This window comes from Dromiciops gliroides, chromosome 1 (assembly GCF_019393635.1).
Source record: "Dromiciops gliroides isolate mDroGli1 chromosome 1, mDroGli1.pri, whole genome shotgun sequence".
Taxonomy (NCBI): domain Eukaryota; kingdom Metazoa; phylum Chordata; class Mammalia; order Microbiotheria; family Microbiotheriidae; genus Dromiciops; species Dromiciops gliroides.
In genome coordinates, this window is record NC_057861.1 from 679,513,225 (window position 1) to 679,540,736 (window position 27,512).

General features: G+C 45.0%; 1 protein-coding gene across 1 annotated transcript; it reads right to left on the reverse strand.

Annotated features, from left to right (window-relative positions):
- Window positions 1–1,012: 1,012 nt before the first annotated feature.
- LOC122742524 (inter-alpha-trypsin inhibitor heavy chain H4-like) lies at window positions 1,013–26,706 on the reverse strand. Its single transcript, XM_043986823.1, has 19 exons — window positions 26,586–26,706; window positions 25,623–25,783; window positions 19,504–19,608; window positions 19,131–19,293; window positions 18,788–18,898; window positions 17,954–18,082; window positions 17,149–17,265; window positions 16,737–16,905; window positions 16,006–16,131; window positions 12,497–12,678; window positions 11,955–12,146; window positions 7,619–7,758; window positions 7,147–7,301; window positions 4,795–4,953; window positions 4,200–4,397; window positions 3,137–3,317; window positions 2,643–2,794; window positions 1,868–1,967; window positions 1,013–1,268 (listed from the first exon to the last, which is right to left on the reverse strand). Exons 1-19 carry the CDS (start codon window positions 26,661–26,663, stop codon window positions 1,172–1,174), a joined length of 2,715 nt encoding a protein of 904 aa, XP_043842758.1. The 5' UTR covers window positions 26,664–26,706; the 3' UTR covers window positions 1,013–1,171.
- Window positions 26,707–27,512: the final 806 nt, after the last annotated feature.

Here is a 27,512-nt window from a genome sequence, read left to right on the forward strand (position 1 = left end):
TGGGCAGCTAGGTGGTACAGTGGATAAAGCACTGGCCCTGGATTCAGGAGGACCTGAGTTCAAATCTGGCCTCAGACACTTGACACTTACTAGCTGTGTGACCCTGGGCAAGTCACTTAACCCTCATTGCCCCACCATGAATGAATGAATGAATGAATGAATGGATAAATAGATAAATAAATAAGAATTTTTTTTAAAAAAAGACCTAGGTATGGTACCTCTTTTTTTTTTTAATGTTACCTCTTAAAAGGTTGTTGTAGGAAAGGACTTTGTATGTATAAAAGTGCTATGTAAATGTGAGTTTTGATTTTTTGGTAGACAAGAAGCTCTGGAGTAGGAGATTCAAATTTGGGTGCCACATTTTAGGAACACTATTGACAAGATGAAGGACAACTGGGGGAATTGAAATCAGGATGTATGAGGAACATTGAAGAAAGTAGGGATGTTAAGCTCATAGAAGATAAGAATTTTTTTTTTGGCTGGGAGAGGAACATGATAGGTGCCTTCCAGTATTTGCAGGGCATCACACCAGGAAGAAATTAGAATTTTTCTGCTTGGCCCCAGTTGTCAGAATGTGGAGAAATGTGGGGAGACTGCAGAGAAGTAGATTTTGGCTCATGAGAAGGAAAAACTTTACACTCAGGATTGTCCCCAAACGGGATGATGTGCTTGGGAAATAGTGAGTTCCCTGTCACTGGAGGTCTTCCTACAAATACGAGAAGACCACTTTTCAGAGCTATTGGAAAGGAGATTCTTGCTCAAATCTGAAATTAGATCTGATGCCCTCAGGAGTCCATCCAGCACAGAGGTAATGTGATTCCAAGGCTCTAAGGTTCTAGCCTTCCATAGCTCTACAGACCTAAGAGTATCATCTCAAACTGGCTAGGGGCAAGCCCCTGAGGCAGGTGACCCTCTTCCCTCTATTGAATGACTCCACACTTCATTATGGGATTAAGGGACCAGGGTTACCTCCAGCCTCTGGTCCCCAGGAAATGAGAGGCATCACACAGAATGGTATTGACATGACCTCTGCTTTATAACATCTTGTCACCCTTCTTGCCTCCCCATTTGTCCCAGATAGATAAATAGCAAAGGGTAGGGGCAGCTTCTGGTTGGCCTGGGCTACACCAGACATGGGGGGAGGGGCAGAAGAGGAAAGCATAGCTGGCTATTAATCTTCACTTTCTAAAGTCTGTTCCAAGGACCAACATGGGATCGTTGGCAGTGGGGTGGTACCTCCGCTTCTTTGAAAATCTGTCACGAACTTTCTGTTAAACAAAGATATACAGAAAGAAAGAAAGACAAAGAGGGAGAAAGAGACAGACAGAGACACAGGGAGACAGAGAAAGAGACAGAGAGAGTTCATCAGAAAAATCCTCAGCCAATTATTTGAGGGTTTTATTAATTTTCTAATCATTTTTGTCACTTTTCTATTAATCATCTTTTTTCTTCAATTACCTGTAGTGTCAGAATTATTCATTTTCTAAAATGATTTTTGCCTTTTCCCCCTCCTAATTCTCTTTCCTCTTTTTCTCATCTAATTATTTATATAGTTTGCTTTTTTCTATTACATGTGATTAGAATTAACCGTGGTTTACAAAGATGCTCCAAGCATCTTGTTGTTTGGAATAACTATGAGTTTGAGGTTATGTTGGGGAGGCGAGGTGCCCCTTTGTTGCCTCGGACCATCAGAAGCCACCTGACCAAAGGTGTCGCCACTGCCTTGAGTGGCCAGATCTGTGCTTGGGCATAAGATGCTCACAGTTGAGGTTCACTGTGATGGTGTGGAAGGGAGGGATTGACAGAACAGAACTTGGGCACCCTCACTCCATATACTTCCTGGGCTCAGTAGGCTGGCCCATATTACCTGGTGACCATATACTTCTTTCCCCGCACATTCAGCTTCCACATGTCTTCCTCTGCGTTCGGCCCATCAGAATCCCACTGCAAGTCCTGGTAAAACTGACCTGAGAAGCAACAGGTCAGAGGGATATATTAGAGGGAGAGCAGCAGTGGAACAGAGAATCAGAGAATAGGAGACACACAAAGGCACAGACAGACACACACTAAGAGACCAAGAAAGAAACATTTAGACAGAGAATGATCAAAAGGGATAAAAAGAGAAACACAGGGAAAGGGAGACCAAGACAGAGCAAGGGGAGGAAAGAGAGACACAGGAGGCTGAAAAAGAGATAAACAGAAACAGAAGAAATTGACTCAACTTCCAGAAAGAGGTAACGTCTAAATGCATGTTGGGATAAGGATTTATTTTCCCCCCTGAAATATGAGGATAACTATTCAGATTTGTGGGCAGATAATCAGAGAGTGGGGGTAGTCAGATAAATAGAACATGATCAGAGTTGGGTGAATATAGAAAGGGATAAGAAAAGGAGAGTGGAAGGAGGGGAGTCCCAAATGTCTTAAGCAGGATGGACAGAGGGTAGATGATGGCCAGGGGTAGAGAGAGTGCTCTGAGGGCTGGAACATGTTAAAAGGAGACTGTGGTCCTAGCAGGGGGTGTTCATAGGGCTGATGGGCAGAAAAGGGGATGCTCAGAAGGTGAAGATTGTGGATAGGGGCACAGTCAGAGAAGTAGGTAGTCAGGAAGCCACAGAGAGCTGTGGATGGGGTCCAGACCATACCGAGGACTCCACTGACTTGGCTGGAGAAGTGACTTGGATCACCTAGGAAGAGCTGCAATGCAGGCGTGGGATGGTTCAAGGCCACTAGGCCAATGGTGACTTTGTCTGAGCCACTGAGCAGCAAGATGCCATTTTCTAAGGTTAACTTCAGCCTGTAGAGAAACCAAGCCCTAAGCAGAGCAGTTGAGAGATGCAGGGGGACAGCTCATAGTCTGGGACCCAGTAGTCAGAAAAGGGATTCCTGCCTCTCCAGGTGTAAGGGAAGCAGATGTTCAAGTGAAGACACTCCCTGCCACCCCTTCCCCAACAGAGGCATTTTGTCCACAGGCTCCCCAGGGGAGGTCCAGTAACTGTAGATCCTGCCCACTTCTGCTGGTTCAAAGAGCTGATCAGTCCCGAGTTAAAAGGCCTCCCTGCTTCTGAACTCCCTCATGTCTCCAGGTTTGCCCAGGCATTCGATCCAGAGCACTAGACTGGCAGCCAGGAAGGCTTACCCAGGCATCACCAAGTACAGTATCCCCTGCCATCGATAAAAGGAGCTCTTTCCTCTCCCGCCATGAGTCACCACGATGCTGTCCTGGGTCACATACACCTTCATCTCCGGAATCCTGTAGCTCATCTGGAGCCAGACAAACTTATCTGTGCTCCCCTCATACTCGCCAGTCACCTCAATGCCTGAAAACCCATGAGATCAGAAGGCTTGAGAGCAGCAACAAGTCACCTTCTTTAGGAAGCCCATTCTGATTGACCACTATCCCAGTGGAAATCCTTTCCCATTGAAGATAGCATCCTCTTTGGGAAGCTTGCTGGAAACAGGCCCTCCCAGCCCTGACCAATCTTCTCCCCTATGTCTCCTCTGCTCCTTCAGGCTTGGTCTACACTTATTGGTGTCCATTCATACATAGTGTTGTATAGGGACCACCATCTTTTTCTTTTTTTTTCTTTTTTTTTTTTGGTGAGGCAATTGGGGTTAAGTGATTTGCCCAGGATCACACAGCTAGTAAGTGTTAAGTGTCTGAGGCCGAATTTGAACTCAGGTCCTCCTGAATCCTCAGTGGATAGAGCACTGGCCCTAGAGTCAGGAGGACCTGAGTTCAAATCCGGCCTCAGACACTTAACACTTACTAGCTGTGTGATCCTGGGCAGGTCACTTAACCCCAATTGCCTCACCAAAAAAAAATATCCCACCATCTTTTTCTATGGGGGTCCTGCCTCCCCTACCAGACCTGGGGCTCCTTGAGGATAGTGACAGTTTCTCAAGCCATCCAGTCTTTCTGGATCTCCATTGAGAATCCAGCCCTATTCTTAGCCACCCTATTCAAGAGAGAGGAAGAGCAGACCCTGACCCTGACCTCAGGGAAGTCCTGGTTGAGGGGAGACAGCGTAGGAGCTGATTCCCCCAAGCCTGGTCCTCAGGGAACTTCTAGAGTAAGGAAGAATGGACTCCTCAACATAGAGCCAGTTGGTGTAAAGAAATGGGGTGGGGGGTTACAGAATACCAAGAGGAAAAGATCGAGGGAATCTAAACTGTGTATGAGCTGGTGGGTGGTCTCTCACCTTGGACGGGATCAGAGAGGAGATTCAGGGGGGTCTGGGATAACTCCCTGATATCCACACACAGGGCCTCCTGCGTACGGTTATTCCTCTGTCCAGACAGTGACAAGATGAAATGAGAGTTCTTTTTTATTGGCCCAGGAGAGGAGGGAATTGAGTGATGAGATTCCTCCACATCATATTTATAACGACTTTGAACACCTAAAGAATAAAAAAAACCTAATAGCACTTTAATGTTACAAAATTCTTTCCTCACAACAACCCTGTGATCTGGGTGCTACAAAATATCATCATGCCCATTTTGCAGATGAAGAAAGAAAATGATGCTCAGATAGACTAAGTGACAGGACCAAAGTCCCACTGTTGGCTTCTTATCCTCCTCCCCAGTCCCAGGGTCTGAAGGTATATAATAATGGTCCTTGATGTGCCTGTGGTTGGCATCGAAATGAGTCTTACATAAGAGTTGAGAAATGAAGGCTGCCAAGAGGGGAGGTAGCAAGTGCTATTCTGAATGTCTCCAGGTGTCTTACTCTTTTTTTTTTTTTTTTGATGGGGCAATGAGGGTTAAGTGACTTGCCCAGGGTCACACAGATAGTACCTGTCAAGTTTCTGAGGTCGGATTTGAACTCAGGTCCTCCTGAATCCAGGGCTGGAGCTTTATCCACTGTGCCACCTGGCTTCCTCTTAGGTATCTTACTCTTAAAGTGAAGTGGTGGTCTTGACCTGAAGGTTAACCTGCTTCTGATGGTCTTTGAGTCTGGAAGAAAACAGACATGGAGAAGATGAGAGAAGAAGGTTATCACAAGGGAAGGCAACCAGGTCTGTTCTGATGCCCCAGAGAGAAGGTCCAAGGAAGAAGGCGGTTCTTCCACTGATCCCTTTCTCCAAATGAAGGACACTGGGCTCCTATAATGTCTCAACCACTGGACAAGGACTCTTCATCTGGGGGCCAGCCTCAAGGTGATGGATGATGTCCTGGCTAGCTTCAGAAAGAGTGCCCGTCCAGCCCACACACAGATGTCAGCTATCAAAGCCTTAAGGCATCTCCCCAGAGAAGTCAGCTCCAGTTTTCTCCACCACAATGGCCTCACTGAGCCTATGTAATCTGGATGAAACTAACATGGTCCTTAGATATTTTCTTCTAGCCACAGAGGTGACTAGGAGTCCAAAGATGTGATATTTCTCAACTTGACCATCAGGACCTCACTCAAATTGGTCAGGCCCCTCTTTTTTAAATTTTTTGTTTTTTGCAGGGCAATGAGGGTTAAGTGACTTGTTCAGGGTCACACAGCTAGTAAGTGTCAAGTGTCTGAGGCCAAATTTGAACTCAGGTCCTCCTGAATCCAGGGCCGGTGTTTTATCCACTGAACCACCTAGCTGCCCCTAGGCCCCTCTTTCTGCTAATAACTCACTGCATGACCTTGGTTGAATGAGTTACCTCCCCTGTGGCTCAGTTTCGTTATACACAAAGCTTAGAGAAATGACCTGGGCTATTCTACCAAGGGTCCCCATGAGGTGGTATCCTAAATGACTTGGAAAAAAGTGAGTGAAGAGTCTCCCATAGGCCCCTCAAGGGAGAAGTGCAGACATGTATGCTAAGGCAAGGGGGGAAGGAAAGAAATAAACATGTGTGCCAGACATCATGCCAAGAACCATACAAATGTTATCTTATTTTATCTTCACAACAACCCCGAGAGGTAGTTGCTTTTATTATTCCCATTTTACAGGTGAGAAAACTCAGTTAAATGGCTTAAGATGGATTAAGTTACTAGCTCAAGAATACACAGCTAGTAAATGTCTGGGTCTGGATTTTAACTCAGATCTTCCTAACTCCAGGCCCAGCACTCTATCCACTAAGCCACCTAGCCATCTCTTGGCAGTGGGTTCCATAGAACCATTCACAATATATCAACTTGATCCCTGTCTTACCAATAACATAGAGTAAGATCCCAATCATTGGAAATGTTTGAGCCAAACAGTTTGGGGCAGGGGGCAGTGGGGCCCAGGGAGGATTGGGGTATAGTTTGAGCCTGAATTCAGAGCTCAGTCTATCCAAGGCTAGGGTTTAATCTGGGGTCTGAGTCGGGAGACAAACTGACCTACATGACAACCAACCATTATTCCTTGACTTCATTCACACTGAACTCTAACCATTAGACTAACCCTAGTTACACAGCCACATGTGTCCCCTGGGCCATACTCCAGAAAATTCCGTCTTTACCCGATGTAGGCATTGATGCTGTGAGAATTGGAATGACACCCCCCTGCTGGGAAAGATATTGCAGGGAAGCTCCGCCATGAGGAGAAACCACATGATTTAGAAACTATATGACTTTAGTGTCTGGAAGTTACATCTATAGAACCACCTGTGGGACCTGTCAATCAGAGCTACCAGCCAATTAGCTTGGAGCTGTGTGTGTGTGGATGGTACTGTTTCTGGTTTCTCAGGAGGCTTCTGGGGGAAGCCAAGGAGCGACCTGGACTTTTGGTGGGAGACTTTGGTGGGGGAGCAAGAGACAGGCAGGATAGGGAGAGCAAGCAAATTTCATACTTGATCTACGTGTTTCTCTTTACTTACCCCTAATATACTTTAATAAATACTTAATGCCCAAAGATTGGTGCTATACTTTTTCTAATTTAAGATGACCACTCATTAGATTTTAGACACCATAGCTAGAATTTTAGCCCTTTACAGTGCCAATAGTGAAAATGAAGACGATTGATCATTATCTGAGGGGAAGAAAAGGAAAGAGAAGTTGGCCCTCAGGCCCTCTCTGATTCTGCCCCCCAACCCCCAGATGTGGCCAGGCTCCCAGAGAAACAGAGCACGGGAGCCCGCAGGGCAGGGCAGGTCTGGGAGCAGCAGGGACACCCAGGCAAGGCAGGTTGAAGCACCTGGAAAAGTCGGGCTCAGGCAATGCCCCTGACCTCCAGGACACCCACTGCTCACCTGCTTCCACTGGCTTTGAAACCACCTGGGCCTGATCCTGACCCTCGGGTTTGGTGACCACCATCGATGTGAGTGGAGTGACAAAGCTGAATTTGAGGGACAGCTCCAAAGCCTTGGCCTCCAGGCTCTTCTGCTCATCACCTGAGGCTGAAACACTGAAGGTCCAGACCATCAGTGCTGGCCTCTTTCCCTCTCATCAATCATTCTTTCTGCTCCTTCTGGCCCCAGGGGGCTCAGCATTCTAGTACCCACTGCTTTGGAGATGAGGCAGTGGGCTTCTTCTCTCTCCCTTACAGGATATAACAGACCCACCCCGGTCCCTCATCTCCCCCCTCTACCCCTCAGCCAGACTGAAAGATTGCCCAGGAAGATCTCACCCCTCACTGAGGGGTGTCAGTGACCCAGATGAGCAAAGCGAGGGGCAGAGAGCCTGGATGCTTTCCCCAAGGTCACACGGACAAGGGTCACTCACGCTTTCTCCAGCAGCTGCTGGATGGTCAGGTATGCCCACAGGCGCTCCATGAAGTTGTGGAAAATGTACTTGGGGCTCTGGAAGACTTTCTTTTTGTCCTCAACATTTACTTCTGTTTCAAAGGTGAAGTTCTGGGTGTGCTGAATAGAGAGGAGAAAGGGAGTGAAACCAAGCATATGCCTGGGGCTCTGCTCAGGCCCCCAAGTCCCTTCCCCCCTGTCAAGATAATGGAATGTGATGACATTTGGCAGATACTCAGGAGCCCACCTGAGTGGATTACTGGCTGATTTGACGGGATTAGTAGTTGACTAGATTCTAAGCACATCTGTCTGGTACTTGAGAGTACTTAAGAAAGTATGGTTCTCAGAATCTAAAAAAACTTTGAACTTCCGGCCCAGTCAACCAACCAGCTTGAAGAACCTCCCATTTCTGGGAGGGGACAGGAAGGAGGAAGGAGAGCCTGCGCAGAGAGCGCTGTCTCTTTGGGTTCCTGATTTCACCTTGGTGGTGGGGGCAGCAGAGGACGAGACAGAGGAGTTGAGGAAATATAGGCTTGCCAGGTTGTAGGGATTTTGTTCTCCATCTTTCTCTTTTACTATCTTTCAATAAACCCTTTAAAACCTAAACTTGTTTTATCAGTGATTTTAGTCAGTTTCCCCCAAAACTGGGGGAACAGATTAGGACCCACATTTAGAATTTTAAATTATACACCCCACCCCACCCCCCCACCAAACTGGACAAATCAGCATCAAACAGTGCCTGAACTAAGCTCCAGGCTACCTCCCAGGTCCTTATTGGCTCCAGTAACTTAATTTCACCCTTTTAGGTCATCATAAAACAAAAAGCTATTTTATACATCTATCATCCAAAGGTCAATAGAGTTTAGAATTTCAAAGGACTTTAAGGGTAACCTATTCCAGGGTCCTCATTTTACAGATGAGGAACATGAGGCCCCCAAAAAGTTAAATGATTTGTCCAAAGTCAATAGGGTAGGTAGCAGACCTAGGATTCTTTCCCCACTAGAGCACACCAGCATTTCCTCTAAGCAGAAGCAGATCAATCCCTCTCTCCTGTGACAGCCCCTCTCATACTTGATGACTTTTCCAGGTCAAACATCCTGAGTTCCTTCAACTAGTCCATAACTGGCACAATTTCATTGTCTTTTTCCTTAGTGATGACAAAGTAAAAGAGAATAAGGATAAATTTATGCTGATTAGGCCTATGCATTGAGACATGTCCTGTTATTTCAGCACTTAGTGGAGCCAAGCACCTTGTGAGCCCCCAAATCACAGCCCTGCTGCCAGAAGCTACAACTTGAAGACATGACTCCCAGCAATTCTGTTGCCCCAGACAATCTTCAACCGAGAACAAAAGTCTGCTCAAGAACTTAAGGCCTACTAGGTGCCCATCAACTGGGGAATGAATGAGAAAATAATGGAATGGGAATGTGATGGAATATTATTGTGCTGTAAGAAATGAGGAATGGGTGGTCCCAGAAAAACCTGGGAAAACTCTGTTCATTGAAACAATTACTAACTTAAGCACAGTTGCAACATAGAAAATAAATCCACACAAGTCATCAGCATTTGTATATAATGCCAATAAAACCAAGCAGGAAAGATAGAGAAATTTCATTTAAAATGACTGCAGAATGCATAAAATACTTGGGAGTCTACCTACCAAGATACACACAAGAACTACATAAATACAACTATAAACCACTGTTTATAGAAATAAAGATAAATCTAAATAATTGTAGAAATATCAATTGGTCATGTGTGGAATGAATCAATATAATAAAAATGACAGTACTACCTAAAGCAATTTGCTTTTTCAATGCCATACCAAAATACCAAGGGCTTATTTTATCAAAGTAGATTATTTTATAGAATGAGGAAAAGCGTATTCAAATTCATATGGATAAATAAATGGGAATAAAAGGGGCCTGGCAGAACCAGATATCAAACTATGCTACAAAGCAGTGATTTTCAAAACAATTTGGTACTGGTTAAAAAATAGAAAGATTAATCAGTGAAAGACAAAATATAGAAGGAAACAAACTAGTAGTCTACTGTTTGATGCATCCAAAGACCCCAAGTACTGGGCTAAGGACTCACTATTTGATAAAAAAAAAAAGAAACAAACAAAAAACAAAGAAAGAAGGGAGGGAGGAAGGAAGGAAGGACAGAAAGACAGAAAGAAAGAGAGAGAAAGAGAGAAAGAAAGAGAAAAAACAGAAAGAAGGAAGGAAGGAAAGAAAGAAATGAAAGAAACAAAAGAAAAAAGAACATGGCAAATTTGTAGCTTGTTTTTTCTCATCTATGCTTATTTGCTATAAGGTTTTTTTTTTTCTTTTTTCACTGGAGTCTGGAAGTTGTCAAGGGGGAAAGAAAAAGAGAAAAAATTATGGTTATGGTTGCCAAAAAAAGGAAGAGAGAAAAGACAAGAGCCTCTGATATTTTTTTTTAATGCACAGGAGAAAAGAGGATAAATCAGAAGGAATCAGATGAGCAGGAAAGCTTTGAAAGTAACATGTTCCCCAAAAGAGAAAAAGACCTATTTGTACAAAAATATTTATAGTTCTTCTTTTTGTAGTGGCTAAGAATTGGAAATCAAAGGAATGTCCATCAATTGGGGAATGGCTAAACAAGCTGTGGCAAATGATGGTGATGGAATGTTATTGTGCTATATATAAGAAATGAAAACAGGATGATTTCAGAAAGACCTGGAAAGACTTGTATGAACTGATGTATAGTGAAGTGAGCAGAACCAAGAGAACATTGTGCACAGAGACAGCAATATTGTTTGATGAAGAATTGTAAATGACTTAACTCTTCTAAGCAATACAATGATTCAAGACAATTCCAAAGCACTACTGATAAAACATACTATCCACCTCCAAAGAAAGAACTGATATTGATGAAACACAGACTAAAGCATGCTATTTTTCACTTTCTTTCATTTTTTTCTTTTATTCAAGTTTTCCTATACAAAATGACTAATACGATTGTGTTTACATAATAGTACATTATAACCTATATCTGATTGCTCACTGCCTCAGGGAGGGGAGAGGGGAGGGAGGAAAAGAGGGATAAAAATTAGAACCCAAAATTTATTTTTCTTTTTTTGGTGAGGCAATTGGGGTTAAGTGACTTGCCCAGGGTCACACAGCTAGTAAGTGTCAAGTGTCTGAGGCCAGATTTGAACTCAGGTCCTCCTGAATCCAGGGCCGGTGCTCTATCCACTGCACCACCTAGCTGCCCCAGAACCCAAAATTATAAATAAAAAAGTTTAATAAAAAAAGAAAGTAACATGTTAAATTGATTATATCTTTTAAAGAAGCGAGCTGTGTATAATAGAGAAATGTATTTTCATGGTTTTTTTTGCTTGTTTGTCTGTTTTTTTGTTTTTGTGAGGCAATTGGGGTTAAGTGACTTGCCCAGGGTCACACAGTCAGTAAGTGTTAAGTGTCTGAGGCCGGATTTGAACTCAGGTACTCCTGACTCCAGGGTCTGTGCTCTATCCACTGTGCCATCTAGCTGCCCCCTCATGTATTTTTTAAAGTCTTTGCAAAGATGATAGAGTAGAGAGAACACTCAGCTGAGCTTTCCCAACATTCCCCTCTAACACAACTTTAAAATGATGTCTCATATTGAATTCTGGAGTGTCAGAGCCAACAAAAGGTTAGAGAGATATTCTTCCTACCCAAGACAACATAGGAGGGTGGAAAGAGAAATCTGTGATGTGAGGGAGGAGGCTGTCCTGGAGCCAGTGGTGGGACTAGGTAATCTCAACAGCAGCGGCAGCAGCTTCAGCAGCTCTCAAACCAATGACTAAGGGAACTTGGAAACTGGTCAGAAAGTGCTAGCACTAGAGGAAGGAGTAGATATTGTTTGGCAACTTCATTGACTAAATCCACTTCTGGGTCTTGAGGGTGGAGAAGACTTGACCTTCTGTCAAGAGGGAGTGGAAGCCCTGAGGGGTAGTAAGTCACTTCCAGTCCCAAGGGATCAGTAGCCCTTCTTGGGTAAGGACCAAGTGTACAGTAATCACACCTCTGGGCCTGGGTCCTTCTTTCATCTCCTCTCCTCCCTTTCCCCAAAGACTCTGAGATTCTTGAGAATAGGACCAGGACCTGATTCTCTCCACATTAAGGCATCAATGAAGAGCACAGAGTTGGGCACAAAGCAGAGAAGGGGATTCTTGTGGCTTAGGAAAGACTAGGTGATGAATACATTGATTAATTTCAAGCAGAGGCATAGCCATGACTAGGACCCAGGTCTCCTGGCTCTCAGGCTAAGACTCTTCCATCTAAGGATTTCTGGGCTTCACTCACCGATTGGGCCTTCACTTGGGCTGAGAGCAAATCCTGAACCTGGGGCTGAGGCTGGAGCTTCCCAGCCACCACTAGCTCAGAGCCCTTGAAGAAGACCCTGAAGCTGTCCTGTGTGAGCAGCTCCACAGTATTGTCTGGGTACTGGAACTTCACCATGGTCAGTAGAGGGTTGGCTACCTCCTGGTAAAAGTCCTTTGGGAAGGAAGGGAGAGGTTAGGGAAGACTGAGGCACAGTGGGCAGGGCAGCTGCCTGGGGGCTGTAGGACTTTAGAACTAGACAGGGTTTTAGGGATGGTCTAATCCAGTTTAACTCCCCCATTGAACATTAAGGTAACATTAAGTAAAGTCTACAGAGGGGAAAGGACTTGTTCAAAGTTGCACAGGAATCAAATAATGAGTTGTGCTCAAGGTGCTGGGGCTCCTCTTTCCCCCTCTAACTCCTCCACCCCCCAGTACCTGACATAGCATCCCACAAATGAAGGGTACTCATAAGCTCCCCTGGGAGGTCTCCCCATGGGATCCCAGGGGTGGAGTGTTGGCACCTGGAGCTGCAGGTCAGCATCTGAGTCCTCATAGATGCGCCGGGCCACCCCACCATTTTCCAGGGCCAGCTTCTCCAGGAAGGCGTAGTTGACATCAAAGCCAAAGCCCAGGCAATAGAGGTAGTATTGGCCCCCAATAGCTTCCTTCACATTCTCCTGAATCTTCTCGGGATTCCTCTCTCCTATAGTAACAGAGGCCAGTGAATGGGTGGGAGTGGTGGGGGGGAGAAGGGGGAAGAGAGAGATATTGGTTAGTTATTCATCAGGTGAGTACTAAGCTAGAATCATAGAATGTTAGAACTGGGAGGGACCTCAGAGACCAACTACTTACTTTCAGCCCCTCTTTTACAGATGAGAAAACGGAAGCCCACAGAGGCCAAGTGTCTTGTCATTTGCCCATAGGTAGAAGTGGAATTTGAATACAAGTCCTCTGATTGCATAGCCAGTGTTCCTTGTTGCCTCCACCTCCACATGAACAGGAATCACCTCCACAACAATTCCACTTCAGAATGAAGTAAAACTGAGGTCCAAAGAGGACATGAGCCTTGTTTCCAACTAGAACCTAAGGCCAAAGTGGGACCTTGAAAGGAAGGAGGCTGCCCAGCTCTCCCACACCTATTCCAGCAAAACCCAGAAATTCACTCTAGATTGAATATCAAGAAATCTAATGAGAAACTTTATCCATCCTCGAACTATACAAAAAGTCAGTCAACAGCCCATGGGCAATAAGAAAGGAGGCCACTAGTATAGGCAATCAAGCCAGTAGTCTCCCAGAGGGACCAGAGAAGGGTCAGAGACCAGTGTTGCCTGCAATGCTTTCTGTCTGTAGTGAGCAAGAGCACTGTGCTCCCCAGAACAGCACCAAGAGGAGCAGCTGTGACTTGTGCATATGGGGCAGGGTCAACTATGAATATGGCTTGGAACCTAGACACTCCAGGGTTCTGGAGATCCCTAATCACTTCTTCTGAGATGTCAAAGAGGGGTCTAAAGATTCAGAACCCCGAACCTCAAAGATCAAGGAGGAGGGATGTCTAAATCTGGGATATCAGCATAAGGACTGAGGTAACATGGGGTGAGATCAAGCAGGACCAACCCTTACCACCTCCCTGCCAAAAAACCCCCACCTCAGTAGGACATTCAGCCTTGTCCTGGTACAAAGTTCCAATTCAGGAACTAAAGTTGGAAAGATGAGTAAATTCCAGAACACATGGACCAGTATGAAAAGTTATAGCAAATCTAGAAATCCTGCCAGAGAAAAAGAAAGTAACTTCATAACAACAGATACTCAAAGGGGAGAAAAGTATATTCCACAAAAACTGCATGAATATCTGAAAGAAATGAAGCAAGAGAAGAAAAAAAAATGAAGTAAAAACTCTGGGGGCAGCTAGGTGGTGCAGTGGATAAAGCACCAGTCTTGGATTCAGGGGGACCTGAGTTCAAATCCAGCCTCAGACACTTGACACTTACTAGCTGTGTGACCCTGGGCAAGTCACTTAACCCTCACTGCCCAGAAAAACAAACAAACAAAAACAACTCTGGAGGAAAAAATTTGGAAAGAGAAGAAATAGTTTAGGAGACAAAATGGTAAAGCCTACCCGTCAGACATTCCCTAAAAACTAAAACAGATGAAATGTTATCCAACTACTTCACAAGACAGCAAAAATATTGGAACAAATAGAAGAAACTGTAAGATATGTGATACTGAAAAAAACGGACCTGGAAACCAGTTCAAGGAGAGTTCATTGAAGAATCATCATATTCCTTGAAAACCTCATTTAAAAAAAAAAATTGGTATAGTTCGAGAAATCATAAACAAAAACTACCAAAAATCTATTAGAGGGGCAGCTAGGTGGCGCATTGAATAGAGCACTGGCCCTGGAGTCAGGAGGACCTGAGTTCAAATTTTGCCTCAGACACTTAATACTAGCTGTGTGACCCTGGGTGAGTCACTTAACCCCAATTGCCTCACCAAAAAACCAAAAATCTATTACAACCAAGGGCATTGTGAAAATAGAAAATATCCACCAATCATCTCTTAAAAGAAATCCCAAAAGAAAAAGTGACAGCAATATCATAGCCCAAAGCTAGAACTCCTACATCAAAGAACATACTGCAAACAACCAGAAAGAACCAGTTCAAGCACCAAGGAACCACAGAAAGGATCATACAAGACTTGTCAGCTTTTCCAATAAATGAGAGGATATTTTGTAATCTAACATTTCAAAAGGCAAAAGATTTAGGCTTACAACTAAGAATAACTAAACTCTGCAAAGATGGGTATAATCCTAAAAGGAAAACGATGGGTATTTATGGGAACTTTTAAACATTTCTAATGAAAAGACTAGAGCTAAATAGGAATTTTGATATGCAAACAGAAAATCAGGAGAAATGCAGATGCTTAATAAAAGCAAGTGATGCCAGACTGAAGAAAATCTTTCCATGTTAAATCAAACGCTGTGCATATCAAGCCTGATCCTCCTTGTGCTTCAAATATGCAACTTCATGGAATACTTTAACCCAGAGCCCTAACCCTAACCTTTGATTTCTTATGGGGACAATAGTTAAGTTTCCCAAATCTAGATTTTGCTAAATCTAATATATAAAGGCTTTTTTTAATGCTGGGAGTCAGGTAGGGAGGAAAAAGGATGGTGGTAGAAAAAGAACAGAAAGACATTAGAAATCATCTACTTCAAGTCTCTCATTTTATATATGTGAAAGCTGAGGCTGTTGGAGGCTAAGGGACTTGCCACAAATCACATAGATAGTGTCAGAGGTGGGATTTAAACCCAGGTGTTCTAACATTAGAGCCAGTGCTCTTTCTACTATATTTAAATGATCTTACCTTTATCTGAACAGGAATCTCCTCCATAACCTCACACACACACACACACACACACACACACACACACACATATACATATATACATACACACACACACCACCTCACCCCCACCAAATCTTGAAAAGAGCATGATTCCTTCAGAGTGAAGATGGCAAAGCTGGGGCTCAGAGGTCTAGCCCAAGATCATCTGGAGAATTAGTGGCATGTTTAGGTTAGCATTAAGGACTTGAGAATCCCAGACAGCTGCCCTTTCTAACATGCCTTCTCTGAAGCACACTGCATGAGATGTTCTCTAACTTTGCCGACCCTCTTGAGGTCTCCTAAAGAGTTTAGGGACAGGTCCATCCAGCTGAGCACTGTAGTCTGTCTTCATTTGTCTTCTTTATTCCCATGTGTATCTCATCTACTCACTCAGGCTGGCCTCACATCTCCTAGCCTGGCTGCTTGCTGTCAAGGGCCAGTTCTAATTCTCCTCTGTCTCTCCTAGACTGTGTGCATTCTGAGGGCAGGATAAGGATCTTCTCCACCTATGTCTCCCTTAAATTGCTGCTCTCGTCTTAGGAAAGGGGACAAAGAACAAGACCTCCCAGGACACATAGACTGCTAAAGAACAACCCCTCCCCAGAAAGTTGGTGGCCAGGCAGAGTCCTCCCCACCCCCAACTCACCCACAGTGGGCTCCCCATCCGTGAGCAGGATAACCATGGACACACTCCCTTCTGGCAACTGCTCCTTCCTGTTACTGTCATCCAGCATTCTTACAGCTACGAGGACGGCCTCATTGATGTTGGTTGCTGGGGAGAGAAATCTGCTCACACACCTGCCTCAGCTTTGGTAACAATTGAGACAAGTGGAGGGTGGAAGGCCTGGGAGGAAGAGGAGGGATGGAGGCTTGTCCAGGAACAAAAGCACAGCAGAGTGATGGAGGCTGGAGGCTGAGAGATAAGTCAGAAAGGGGAGGTGGCCAAGGGACCAGGACAGAGGAGTATAGTTTGATCATTTTTCAGGACCTAGTCAGGGGCTTCCTTCAATGAACAGAGAATGACTTGAAATGAATACTTGGATTCTTTTCAGATTGTTCAGTCTAACTTGAGGCAGTGAGTTACACTTGGGGGGAGGGCAGAAGAAGGGGGGCGGTCTCACAGAGTTTGGGAAGGGTTGTAGATCATAAAGTAGTTGATTGTCCTGTTGGGTTAGTGAGGTTGGGAAATAGAGCTAGTGGTCAGCTAAGAATGAGGTCAAGGAGATGCCAACATTCTTCTCCAAAGCTATTCAGTGGGTCCTGTTTTAGTAGATCTCCCAGATTATATTCCTCCCAAATCTTTAGCTAAGCAGCCAGGCTAGGAGATGTGAGGCCAGCCCTATTGCCCTCCCTCCGGAGCCTTGATTCCTTACTCACATCCCTGTGCCTGGATACTGCGGGCAAAGTCCTTGGCTTCCTCCACATGCTTAGTCGAGGCCTGAAGAAGTGCTGGTTTCCACTGGGTCACATGCCCACTGAAGATGACCAAGTTAAACTGGTCCTCAGGCTGGAGATCAGTCAGGATCTTTACCAGGGCTTCCCGAGTCTAAGAGGAATGGAGACTCAAGAAGCAGGAAGGAGAGATGGGCCAGAATGCTTAGGGAATAGGAATTGGAGCCTAGAGCATGAGGTTCTCTTCCCACCTCGGTCATTCTTTGGCACATGGTGGCAGTGGTCAAATCACCTCCGGGCCTTAGGCTGATAGAGAAGGCACATGGTAGTGACAGAGGAACAAAGAAGTGGCTTGAGGCGAACTTGAGCCCTCCCATGTCTGAAGTGGCCCACTTACCTGTTTCATCTTCCTACCAGACATAGACCCACTCTTGTCGATGACAAAGACCACATTCTTAGGCAGTGTAGACAGCTCGGCTGGAGCAAAGTGATGCACGAAATATCCATTCTCGATCTACAGTGTGGGGACAGCCATGGGTCAGAGAAATATGTCCCATTCCCTACCTCACCACCTTGCCAAGAGTAGTTTGGGGACTCAGCTTGCTGCTCCCATCCTTCCTCACTCTAATGGCACATGGGCACCTTTATGCTTAGCGAGTTGGCCCTCTCTATCTTCTCCTGGATTCTTTCCCTTCTCCTCAGACAAGAAACATCCTTCCACTTCCTCCCTCAATCCTACCAACTGAGCAAAGACTTCCCGATCTCTCAGTGTCATCCTGACAATCTTAACTGTTCATGTGCTTAGGATATTCGAATGTTTAAAGAGATAGTTCCTCCTTTACAGCCCTCTGAAGGTAGGTCATAGGGGGGGCTATTACCACTGTTTTACATATCACAACCCTGATTTACCTCAGTGAGGTGAAGTGACTATGGGAATATCCAATGTAACTGTTCATTGCTCAGAGGAAAAAACTAAGAGCCAGGCAGAGGAGGGAATCTCCTGAGAGATACACAGCAAACAATGCCAACCGCTAAGATGGAGATGAGCACTATCCTAGCTCTCTCACACTGGGAACTCCTTCGGGGCAGGGCCCTGCCCTGAACCCTCTGTCTCCCCCACAGTGCTACTTAGTCCAGAGCTCAGTATACAAGGCATTAGGCCAAGGCCACCATTCTCATTGCCACGTGCCTGCAGCACTCACCTGGATGTCCCCAATGGCAGAGGTTCGGTTCACGTCATAGCGGACGATGAAGGTACCATCCACAATCGTGTCCACCTTCCCAGGCTCCTTCTGCTGCTGGGCCACAGATGGCTTGAACACTATGTGAGCCTGGAGGAGGTGAAGCAGGTGCTGAGAAGTGAGCTGAGAAGCCAGAAGAGTTACAAGCCCTCCCAGTGGCCCAAGAGCTGAGAGAGCATGGGCTAGAACAGTGGATAATCTTTTCCACTGGGACACCCTCCTTCTCTCTCTCTGGAGCTGGCCTTAGCCAAGAGCCAATGGAAAAGCTGAACTGCTTCTACTCTCTAGATGGTCCTTCCCTAGGGCTTGACAACCTAATAATCCCAGTGGCCTGCCCAATTCCTGTCCCATCCTACCTCAGTTTCTCCTGTCCCTGTTATGACTTGTAGCCATTACATTTGGGGATCAGAGATTCCTCCCTCTATCCCCAGCCTAGGGCTAAGCCTAGAGAAAGGGCACTGGAATTAGGGAATTGGGAAATCTAGGTTCTAGGGTAAGTCACTTCCCCTCTTGACCTCAGTTTCCCAATCTGTATAATAAAGGGTTGGACTGGGGGCAGCTAGGTGACACAGTGGGTAAAGCACCAGCCCTGGATTCAGGAGGACCTGAGTTCAAATCTGGCCTTAGACACTTGACATTTACTAGCTGTGTGACCCTGGGTAAGTTACTTAACCCTCATTGCCCCGCAGAAACAAAGGGGTTGGAATATCCCAAGCCTCTGGAAATCAGATGGGGGAGGGGTCTGGGCTATGTGGGAGAGAGCCTAGACTCTGTCTCCAGATCTCAGCATCCAACCTTGGTCTGGTTCTGTGTCGTGGTGAGGGCGTCTGCCAGGTTCTTGGTCATAAAGGTGCTCTCAGTCTCCAGGGAGCTGATGCCCTGAGGCTCAAAGATGTGAATGTCTATCTGTGAGGTGAAGGGACATAAGGCATGAGAAGAGGTCTGGAGGAGGGAGTGAGCTCTGCTCAGGGGACCCCTGATCTGAGGAGGAAGAGCCTCTGGCCCCAGGAAGCCCCTGCTGTGAATTGGGAGAGGGTGAGGGAGAGAAACAGACTTCTGTCTGGTGGGGCTGAGGAGTGGAATGAGTGCATGAGGGCAAGCTTCCTGGAGGAGGAGACTTAGGGCTCAGTCCTATTACCTGCAGGTGTTTGACCAGCTGTTGGGGCTGGACCTTCAGCATCAGTTCATATTTCCCCAGCTGCCTCTTCAACAGCTCCTCATAGACCAGCTCAAAGGTGACCTTGGAAGTTGGGGCCACATTGACAGACACCTGGAACTGCTCCAGATTCCTCCCTGTGGCCCTGGGTGGGAGGTTAGCCCCTTAGTGCCACTGGGAAGGGACAGGGTGGGTAGGGGGAGCTAGGGCAGAGCTTGGTTAGGTTAGAGGTTGTTGTCAGCACGGCCACAGTCTAAACAGGCAGGACAGGGGGTGCTCTCAGGCAGGGGGTTGGCTGGGTGGGACTTCCTGATCCCCTGGTTGCCCCAGCCTGACCCCTGCCACAGACACTTACCTGATGATTCCAGCACTCTGACCCTTGGCCACAGCTGAGCTGTACTTCTCCTGGGCAGCTGCCTTCTCCTTGATCTCTCCTGGGTATGTGACACCATCAATGATCCTGAGGAGGGAGAAAAGAGGGGCATTGAGAGGCCTCAGGGAAGGAGCTAGGGCTGGGGATATTGGGGAAGGAATTCCCCCAGGGATGCTGAGGGAAGAAGGCTGGAGGGATGGACAGAGGAGGGAGAAGGCTGAATTCTGACCTCTCATATTACTTAATGTACATGATGCAACGCAACTATTCTGGATTGTCCTTCCTTGTTCTGAGAAGTTCCAGTACAAACCCCTCCATTTATCATTTAAAATCCTTTACCATCTGGCTATAGACTTCACCTCAAGGCTTCTCCTCATGAGACTCAGCCGGTCCATTTGCTCTTTTGCTCTTGTGTGTATATGACATTCTGTTTCCCAGAATGCCCCATGCCTAGAATGTACTCCTACCGAACCTTTGCCTCTTAGAAGAAAATCTTATATCCTTTGAGTGCGTGGATAAAATGCCTCCTCCTACATGAAGCCCTTCCTGATCTCCCTGGTAACTGGTTCCTCCCTGAAATGTTTGTATTTACCGTGTAATACTTTTCACTTCTATTTCTATGTGTTTCTTCCCCAATAGAATGTAAATTCCTCATGGACAAGGACTGTTTCAATTTTATCTTTATGACTCCAATATCTAGCTGTGTACTTGGCACTTAGGGGGTGCTTAATAAATGCTTATTGACTCATTGATTGAGCTTCCTAACTGGTTTTCCTGCCTCTAATCTTGCCCCTTCCAATCCATCCAATACATGCTCTTAGAGGACTAATCTTCTTAATGTGCCCTTGGCTCAAGAAACTGTAAGCAGCTCCCTCTCGCTGACTTGATAAAGTAAAAACTTCCATTCCTATCATTTAAGGTCCTCCATACTCTGGTTCCCACGTATCTGCTTAGATGTAGCCAAAAGAGAGAAATTCACTATTCCCTAATCTTGCCTTGTCCTTGCCCATCTTAGCACTTTTGCTCATGTGCCTGGTGATAATTACCCCCACAGAACTGTGCGTTAGCTATATATAATTGTAGAGCTGTGTAGAAGACAGATGGAAGAGGGAAGAGACTGGAAGCAGGGAGATCAACTAGAAGTTACTGTTCCAGTCTATTCCGATTTGAGAGATGGCATGGGGTAGAATGGATAAGACCTGACAACTAATGAGGGGCGGGGCAGCTAGGTGGTATAGTGGATAAAGCACTGGCCCTGGATTCAGGAGGACCTGAGTTCAAATCTGGCCTCAGACACTTAACACTTACTAGCTGTGTGAACCTGGACAAGTCACTTAACCCAAATTGCCTCACCCCCCCCCCAAAAAAAAAGACAACTAATAGGACAGGAGAGAGGAAATGGGAATGGTGGGAGAAGGCAGAGTGAAGGATTACTGAGTTTGCAAACCTGGATGAGTGGGTACCTCCATTGGAAGTAGGGTAGTTGAGAAGAGGAAAGGGTTTTAAGGAAGTGACGATGAGGTCAGTTTTGAAGCTAATTGATGTTAATTGGTTAAATGATACTGGGGCACCAGTCGCTGGGTCAAACAATGATATAGGGAACATAGTAACTGTAATTAGGATTTATATTGGGGAGAACAAAATGGAATGGGAGCTCATTTAAAAGAATATTTCAAAGAACAACCCAACTCCCTGGTTACCCCTAAAATGCTGAAGGGGTGATGTAGCCTTGCTCTGGCAGCTGACTTGACAATGAAGGTGGCAGATGGGATAAGGGCTCCATGTGGAGTTTATCACTGGCTTTGCCTCTCTGTCTCTATCTCTCTTACCCTCATCCTCTTCCTCCCCAACTCATTCAAAGTCTCTGTAACCAACTGAATTAAGTCCCCAATGAAGGTACACAGCTTCTCATTCCACCTTCTCTCAGATAATCAGGCATTTTGTTTCCTTCCTAGTAGGTAGCATGTGGCATAGGGTTGTTGCTTAGAAAAGAAAAAACAAACAAACTCCCCCCCTCCCTTGCCTGGGTAGGAATGGGTATTAGACCTCTAATGTTCCAATAATTTGGAGCCACATTTCATCATCCTATAGTCTGATGTCAGAAAACAGGCTTTCGGGGCAGCTAGGTGGCGCAGTGGATAGAGCACTGGCCCAGGATTCAGGAGTTCAAATCTGGCCTCAGACACTTAACACTTACTAGCTGTGTGACCCTGTGCAAGTCACTTAACCCTCAGTGCCTTGTAAAAAAAAAAAAAAGAAAGAAAGAAAGAAAGAAAGAAAATAAAAAAAGAAAACAGGCTTTCTTTCTGGTCCAGCCACTTAAAGTACCTATTTGCAGAGTTGAGTGACTGGTCTATATGTAGAGAGAAAATATTCTGTCCAGATTTCAGAGACTTGCAATGGACCCCCTAAGACTATTCTTTTGATGGCAAGAGTACATCTCCACCTGGTGGGTAAAATATATATTCTACTTCCTCACTGGTTAAATGCAAATTGATATCTTGTGTTCTGTTGCCTTACAGAAGGCAGAATATGAGCTAGTGTGGGCTGCCACTGTTACTGAAACACATGAGACTCAAGGCCTACACCAAATGTTGTACAACAACTGTTCACTAAGTTACAATGATATGCGATAATTTTGGATACAAAATAGCTCTAATTGAGGCTGAGGGAGAAAAGGAGGAAGCTAGAAATTCTAAGAGGTAGAAATAAGGTGGGAGAGGTTCTAGGCGTGGTATGCAGCTAGTGCAGAGTCAGTGAGGAGGAAGGCAAAATGCCAATTTGGCAATGTTGGCATTAGACAACAAACATTAAGAGCATTCAATGTGTCAGGTACAATGTGAAGTTCTAGGATATAAAGAATGGCAAAAAGAGGGTCCCTGCTATAAAGGACCTTATATTCTAATAGAGGATACTAACATGGAAAAATTGTACATACAAAATATATACGGTATGAGTTGCTATTACCTCCAAATATGAAGGAGCTAATGCTCTGACTTCTAGAATAACCAAGTCTTTGGGTCACTTCCTTGAGAAAAAACCATTTACTTCCATAGAGGAGAATGCCTGGTAAATTATTGGCATTCAAACCTTATATAGATATAAAATGGCCATCAGTTTGATGGGTCTAAGACACAGTGAAATCAGAATTATAAAAATCAGACAAGATTAGGGATTAAGTGTGGAGGAATCTGGACTTGCCTCTCCCCTAAATTGAGGTTATCATTTAACTAGGAACCAAAGTTGAACCAAGGCATGAGGAGGGTAGGAAATCTTCTCCCAGTCTTGTCACCAATTCATTATGTGACCTGGTACAAGTTCTTTGCCTGGTCTGAGTCTCAGTCTCCCCATCTATAAAATGAAGAGGTTGGGCCAGAGAACCTTTCAGGTTTCTTCCAGTTGAATCTCTTTCTAAGGCCAAATGCATGTCTCTGGAGGCTGAGCTGAGGGTCCAGGGAAAATCTAAGCCTCCTCTAGCTGCATCTTCCCTGTGGGGTTTTAAGCCTAAGATAAACATTTCCCTAATTTCCTGTTTCAGAGGACAAAAAGCCCTCAGCCCCGAGAGGTTATGCAGATAACATAGCAAGTAAAGGAGAGACATGACCAGACTTTGTGATCATAGAATCACAGACTTAGAGCTGGAAAGGACCTTAGAAATCATCCAGTTCAACCCTTTCATTTTTCCAGATGAAGTTAAATGACTAGCTGAGGGTCACACAGCTAGTTTATGTCTAAGGCAGGATTTTAACTCAGATCTTCCTGACTCCAAGTACAGTGATCTTATCATTAAGTCACTTAAATGCCAAATGAAATAACATTGGTAAAACACTTTGCTAAGTAAAGGAGAAAGATTCAGTGCCCTTCTAAAACCTATTTCTACCTCCACAGAGAGAGGCAGGTGAAGCATGAGAGAATGGTGTTTCTGAAGCCAAAGGGAAGAGAGATCATACAGTAGAAGGGTTTGGTCAACATGAGATCTGGTCAGGGGGTCCCAACCTGGAGGGTATGCATCCAAGTCAACTTCTAGGGTACATGTTGCTGGTGTGCCCTTTGTGGCCCAGCCTGAGGCTAAGTATCTCGCTGGGTTGGTTCCTGGCAGGACTTTGGTCTCCTTTGCAAATTAAATTGCCACCCATGCCAGAGAGATGCTGAGGTACTGTAAAAGCAGTAAGACCCATGGCCCTGACATGACTCCACCATGTCCCCCTAATGCCCCAACTCCACTCTATCTCAGCTATGGAGAGGCCTTCATTCTAGGGAATGGAGAAAATTCAAGGGAAATCCCCAAATCATTGAGTCTATCCTTATACCCCTGAGTAAGGATATCATTTACTCCATCCATCCTGGTCAGAGGGGATTCTGTCTTGAATTGAGCTCTCCTCTTCATCCTTCCCCAAAGGACCTTTGGCAATGCCCTACCAACCTGCCCATATTTCCTTTTGTGACTTATCTCAGGTCTCTTTCCCCCCCTTATCCCTCTCTTTCCTCTTGTAGCTCTGGCTTAGGCAGAGAAGAATGGACCAGGAATTCTCTACCTACTGCAAACATTGCAAAATAGCTCTAGGAAGAGAAAGAACAGGAAGTGGGGGTGGGGAAAGGGAGAAGAAGAACCTGTGTTCTGGGTAGGATCACATGTGTACATGAATGTGCTCATGCATGCAAGCACACATGCATGCAAGCACACATGCACACACACACATACGCACCCCTCATTACCTCCCTATCTCCTTATGCCTTACTCCCAGTAGGAAAAGCAGGGAGGAGGGGATGACAGAAAGTGGGGACAGTGGGGGAGGGGACTTGGAAGGAAAAGAAGGAGAAAGGATCATGGAGTGTTGAGTATCTAAGGGGAAGGAGGCAAATCCAGAATTCCAGAATTGGAAGGGACTTTAGAAGGCATACAGAATCATGAAATCACAGTTAATCCATGACATACAGTGGAAAAAACACCAGATCTGGATTCAAATCCTGCCACTGTCACCCTTCCCTTGTGACATCGTGGACAAACCACTTAACTTATGGGAATCAGTTTCCTCTTCTGTAAAATGAAGGGATAAGACCAGATTGTCTCCGAGGTCTCTTTCAGCTCTAAATCTGTGATTTTATGATCTCCTAGATGCTTTCTCCTTCCTTCCAAAGACATCGCACTCCCATGTTTTGCCTCCCACCTCTCTAACTGCTCCTTTCCTGCACCTTTCAATGACTGCTCATTTTCTTTGACACCTTAATGTGGTTGCTGCCTGAGAGTTTCCTCTTTCTTTGACTCCTTTTCTCTTCTCTTCTCTTCTTTCTCCTTCTCTCTCCTCTTCCTCCTCCTCCTTCTTCTCCTCCTCCTCCTTCTCCATTCTGGGTTCCCTGGATATGTATCAGCTTATTAATGTCTTTCCCAAAACGTGCTTCCCAGAAGTAGACACAATTCTCCAGATATGATTTGAGCAGAGGAAAAGACAGAATTGCCATCCTTTTCCTGATGGAACCAATACTTCTCTTAATATAACTAAATATTGTGTCATCATTTTGGGCCACTATGTTGGGCTACTATGTCAATCTTGGCATCTCAGATGACTTTTACCATTTAATCTTCTTCACCCTTCCTTTGCACAGCTGATTTTTAAGTGGCAATATCACTTCCCTTTAGCTTCTCTTTTATCCTCCAAAAACCCTGCACCAAGATTTTTACTCTGGTTTCACAAACTTTCATGCAAATGCAGACCCTCAGATCCAACTCTTTTAAACAAGGTATGCCTCGCAATGCAATAATCCACTCATGAATCCTATCCCACCAAGGCACTTTGAGTTATATAAAGTCACACACACACACACACATACTTACATATATATATATACACATATATATATAAATATACATATATATACATATATGTGTGTGTATATATATGTATATATCTTTGTACTAAAATGTCAAGTTCACTCTATTCATTATCCATATTCTGAGCATTGGTGTGTATATATATTGGGTCACAAGTATTGTTCCTTATACCTTTCATAGACAGAAATATGGAGCAAAGGAGGTTGGAATATGGGGTATTAGGGAGAGTAGGGGAGTTTGAGGGAGTGAGTAATCCAAGATCAGTACTTACATGGAAAAGTTAGTGATAAAAGCTCTCTTGGGCAGCTCCACCTGGAAAATAGCCTCTCGGGCCTCTATTGCCTTATTGACCACACGGCTGGTGATAGTGGTGTGGGCAAAGCGCAGTGTCACCTTGGAGTCCATAGTGAGACTGTAGAGATCGACGCCATCCTAGAATGGGATTGCCAGAAAAGGGAAACAAAATGGCAGAATATTTGATAATTTCCCCCCTCACTAACCTTTAACCCTGCCCCCACAATAAACTGATCCCTAAGGATCTGACTAGCCCATTCACAAACCTGATGGTTCACTATGGGCATCAGGTGACAAAGTGCATATGGGGTATAGTTTGAAGTCTAGGACTGTGGAATCTGGAACAAATTTTGGCATAGAAAGCTAGGATGTATTAGAAATCTAGATCTGGGTGACTTAGGGAAAGTCATCAAACTTATCTGGACCTTAGTCTCTCAATCTTAAAGATGTAGAGAATGTTATTTTAGTCTAATCTCTTATCAAGGGCAGCACAAGGAGTGAATGATAGGAGTGTTTGGGGCCTGAGACCTTCAAAATGTTTCCTTCCTCTGCCCTAAGGTACTACAATTCTCTCAATAAGAGAGCTAGGCCCAAGTCTCGTGTCTAGGACTTAGGCCAAAGCTTTTCCCTGTCCCTAGACAGACTTCCCCAACCTACCCAAACTCAATGGAAGTTCTGCTCTGAGTCTTTCTACAGAAGCAAACAGCTAAGGACAACCCACTAAACTCCTGGGATGTTTACCACTATCCCCATTCCCCTGGAACACATTCATTATCAGATGTCCATTCTCGGGTCTGGGACATTCCCCACCAAGTCCCCCTAAAAACCACTCATACTGTCATATATTCACATATATCTACAAATGCTCACATTCATACATCCGTACAAGCACACTCTCACAAACATATAGTTATAATAGTTCATGAACACATATAGGTACCTCTTGGGCAGTGATAGGGCTGAGGGAGGCCATAAGAAGGAGAAAGGGGAGTAGCAGGACATGAGCTGCAGGCTCCATTTTGACTATGCAGGAATAGGGAGGGACTGGAATTTAGAATCAGTAACTCACCTCTTTCCCAGTTTGCCCCTGGCTCCCCCCCACTCCTTACTCCTATAGATTCCAGGAAGTTGTTCCCAAGGTAATGTGTATTTACTGGCCAAATGCAGCCAGCAGCTCAGGATAAACAGCCAATACCCATCTCCCAGAGGGCCTTTGATCTATTGGGAAACAACTCCCATACACACTCAGAGTGAAAGGCCTAGCATAGCTTCTCTTTGCCTCTAAAAGGTCAAAACATCTCACCTAGAGACCTCCCCTTTTTGGGTCCACCCAACACAACTTTCTCAGCTCTATTACTTGGATTAGGTAAGACTGAGGGAGAGGAGAGGGTGATGAAGAGAATAAGAAGCTATGAATTTAATAAAAATTAAGAAGAGAGTAGTATGAAGATCAATTCAATTCATTTCTATTCAAAAATATTCATAGCACCAGGAGCCACTTCCCACCTCACAGGGTTAGTCCGCAGGAGAAGCTCTCTGGGTTCAAGGTTCTCAGCGGTTCTGCATCTGTTAATTCCATAGTTCACTAAAATTCAATCTTTCTCGGTTTACTGGCTCCTTTGCTTCCCCAAAACATGCTAGCTTCTCTCCCATTGTTTTTATTTTTAAAAAGTTTTTTCTCCCCCATTCTTTTGGGGGGGGGGGCAATGAGGGTTAAGTGACTTGCCCAGGGTCACTCAGCCAGTAAGTGTCAAGTGTCTGAGGTTGTATTTGAACTCAGGTCCTCCTGAATCCAGGGCCAGTGCTCTATCTACTGTGCCACCTAGCTGCCCTTTCTCCCCCATCTTTTTTTTTTTTTTTTTTAGTG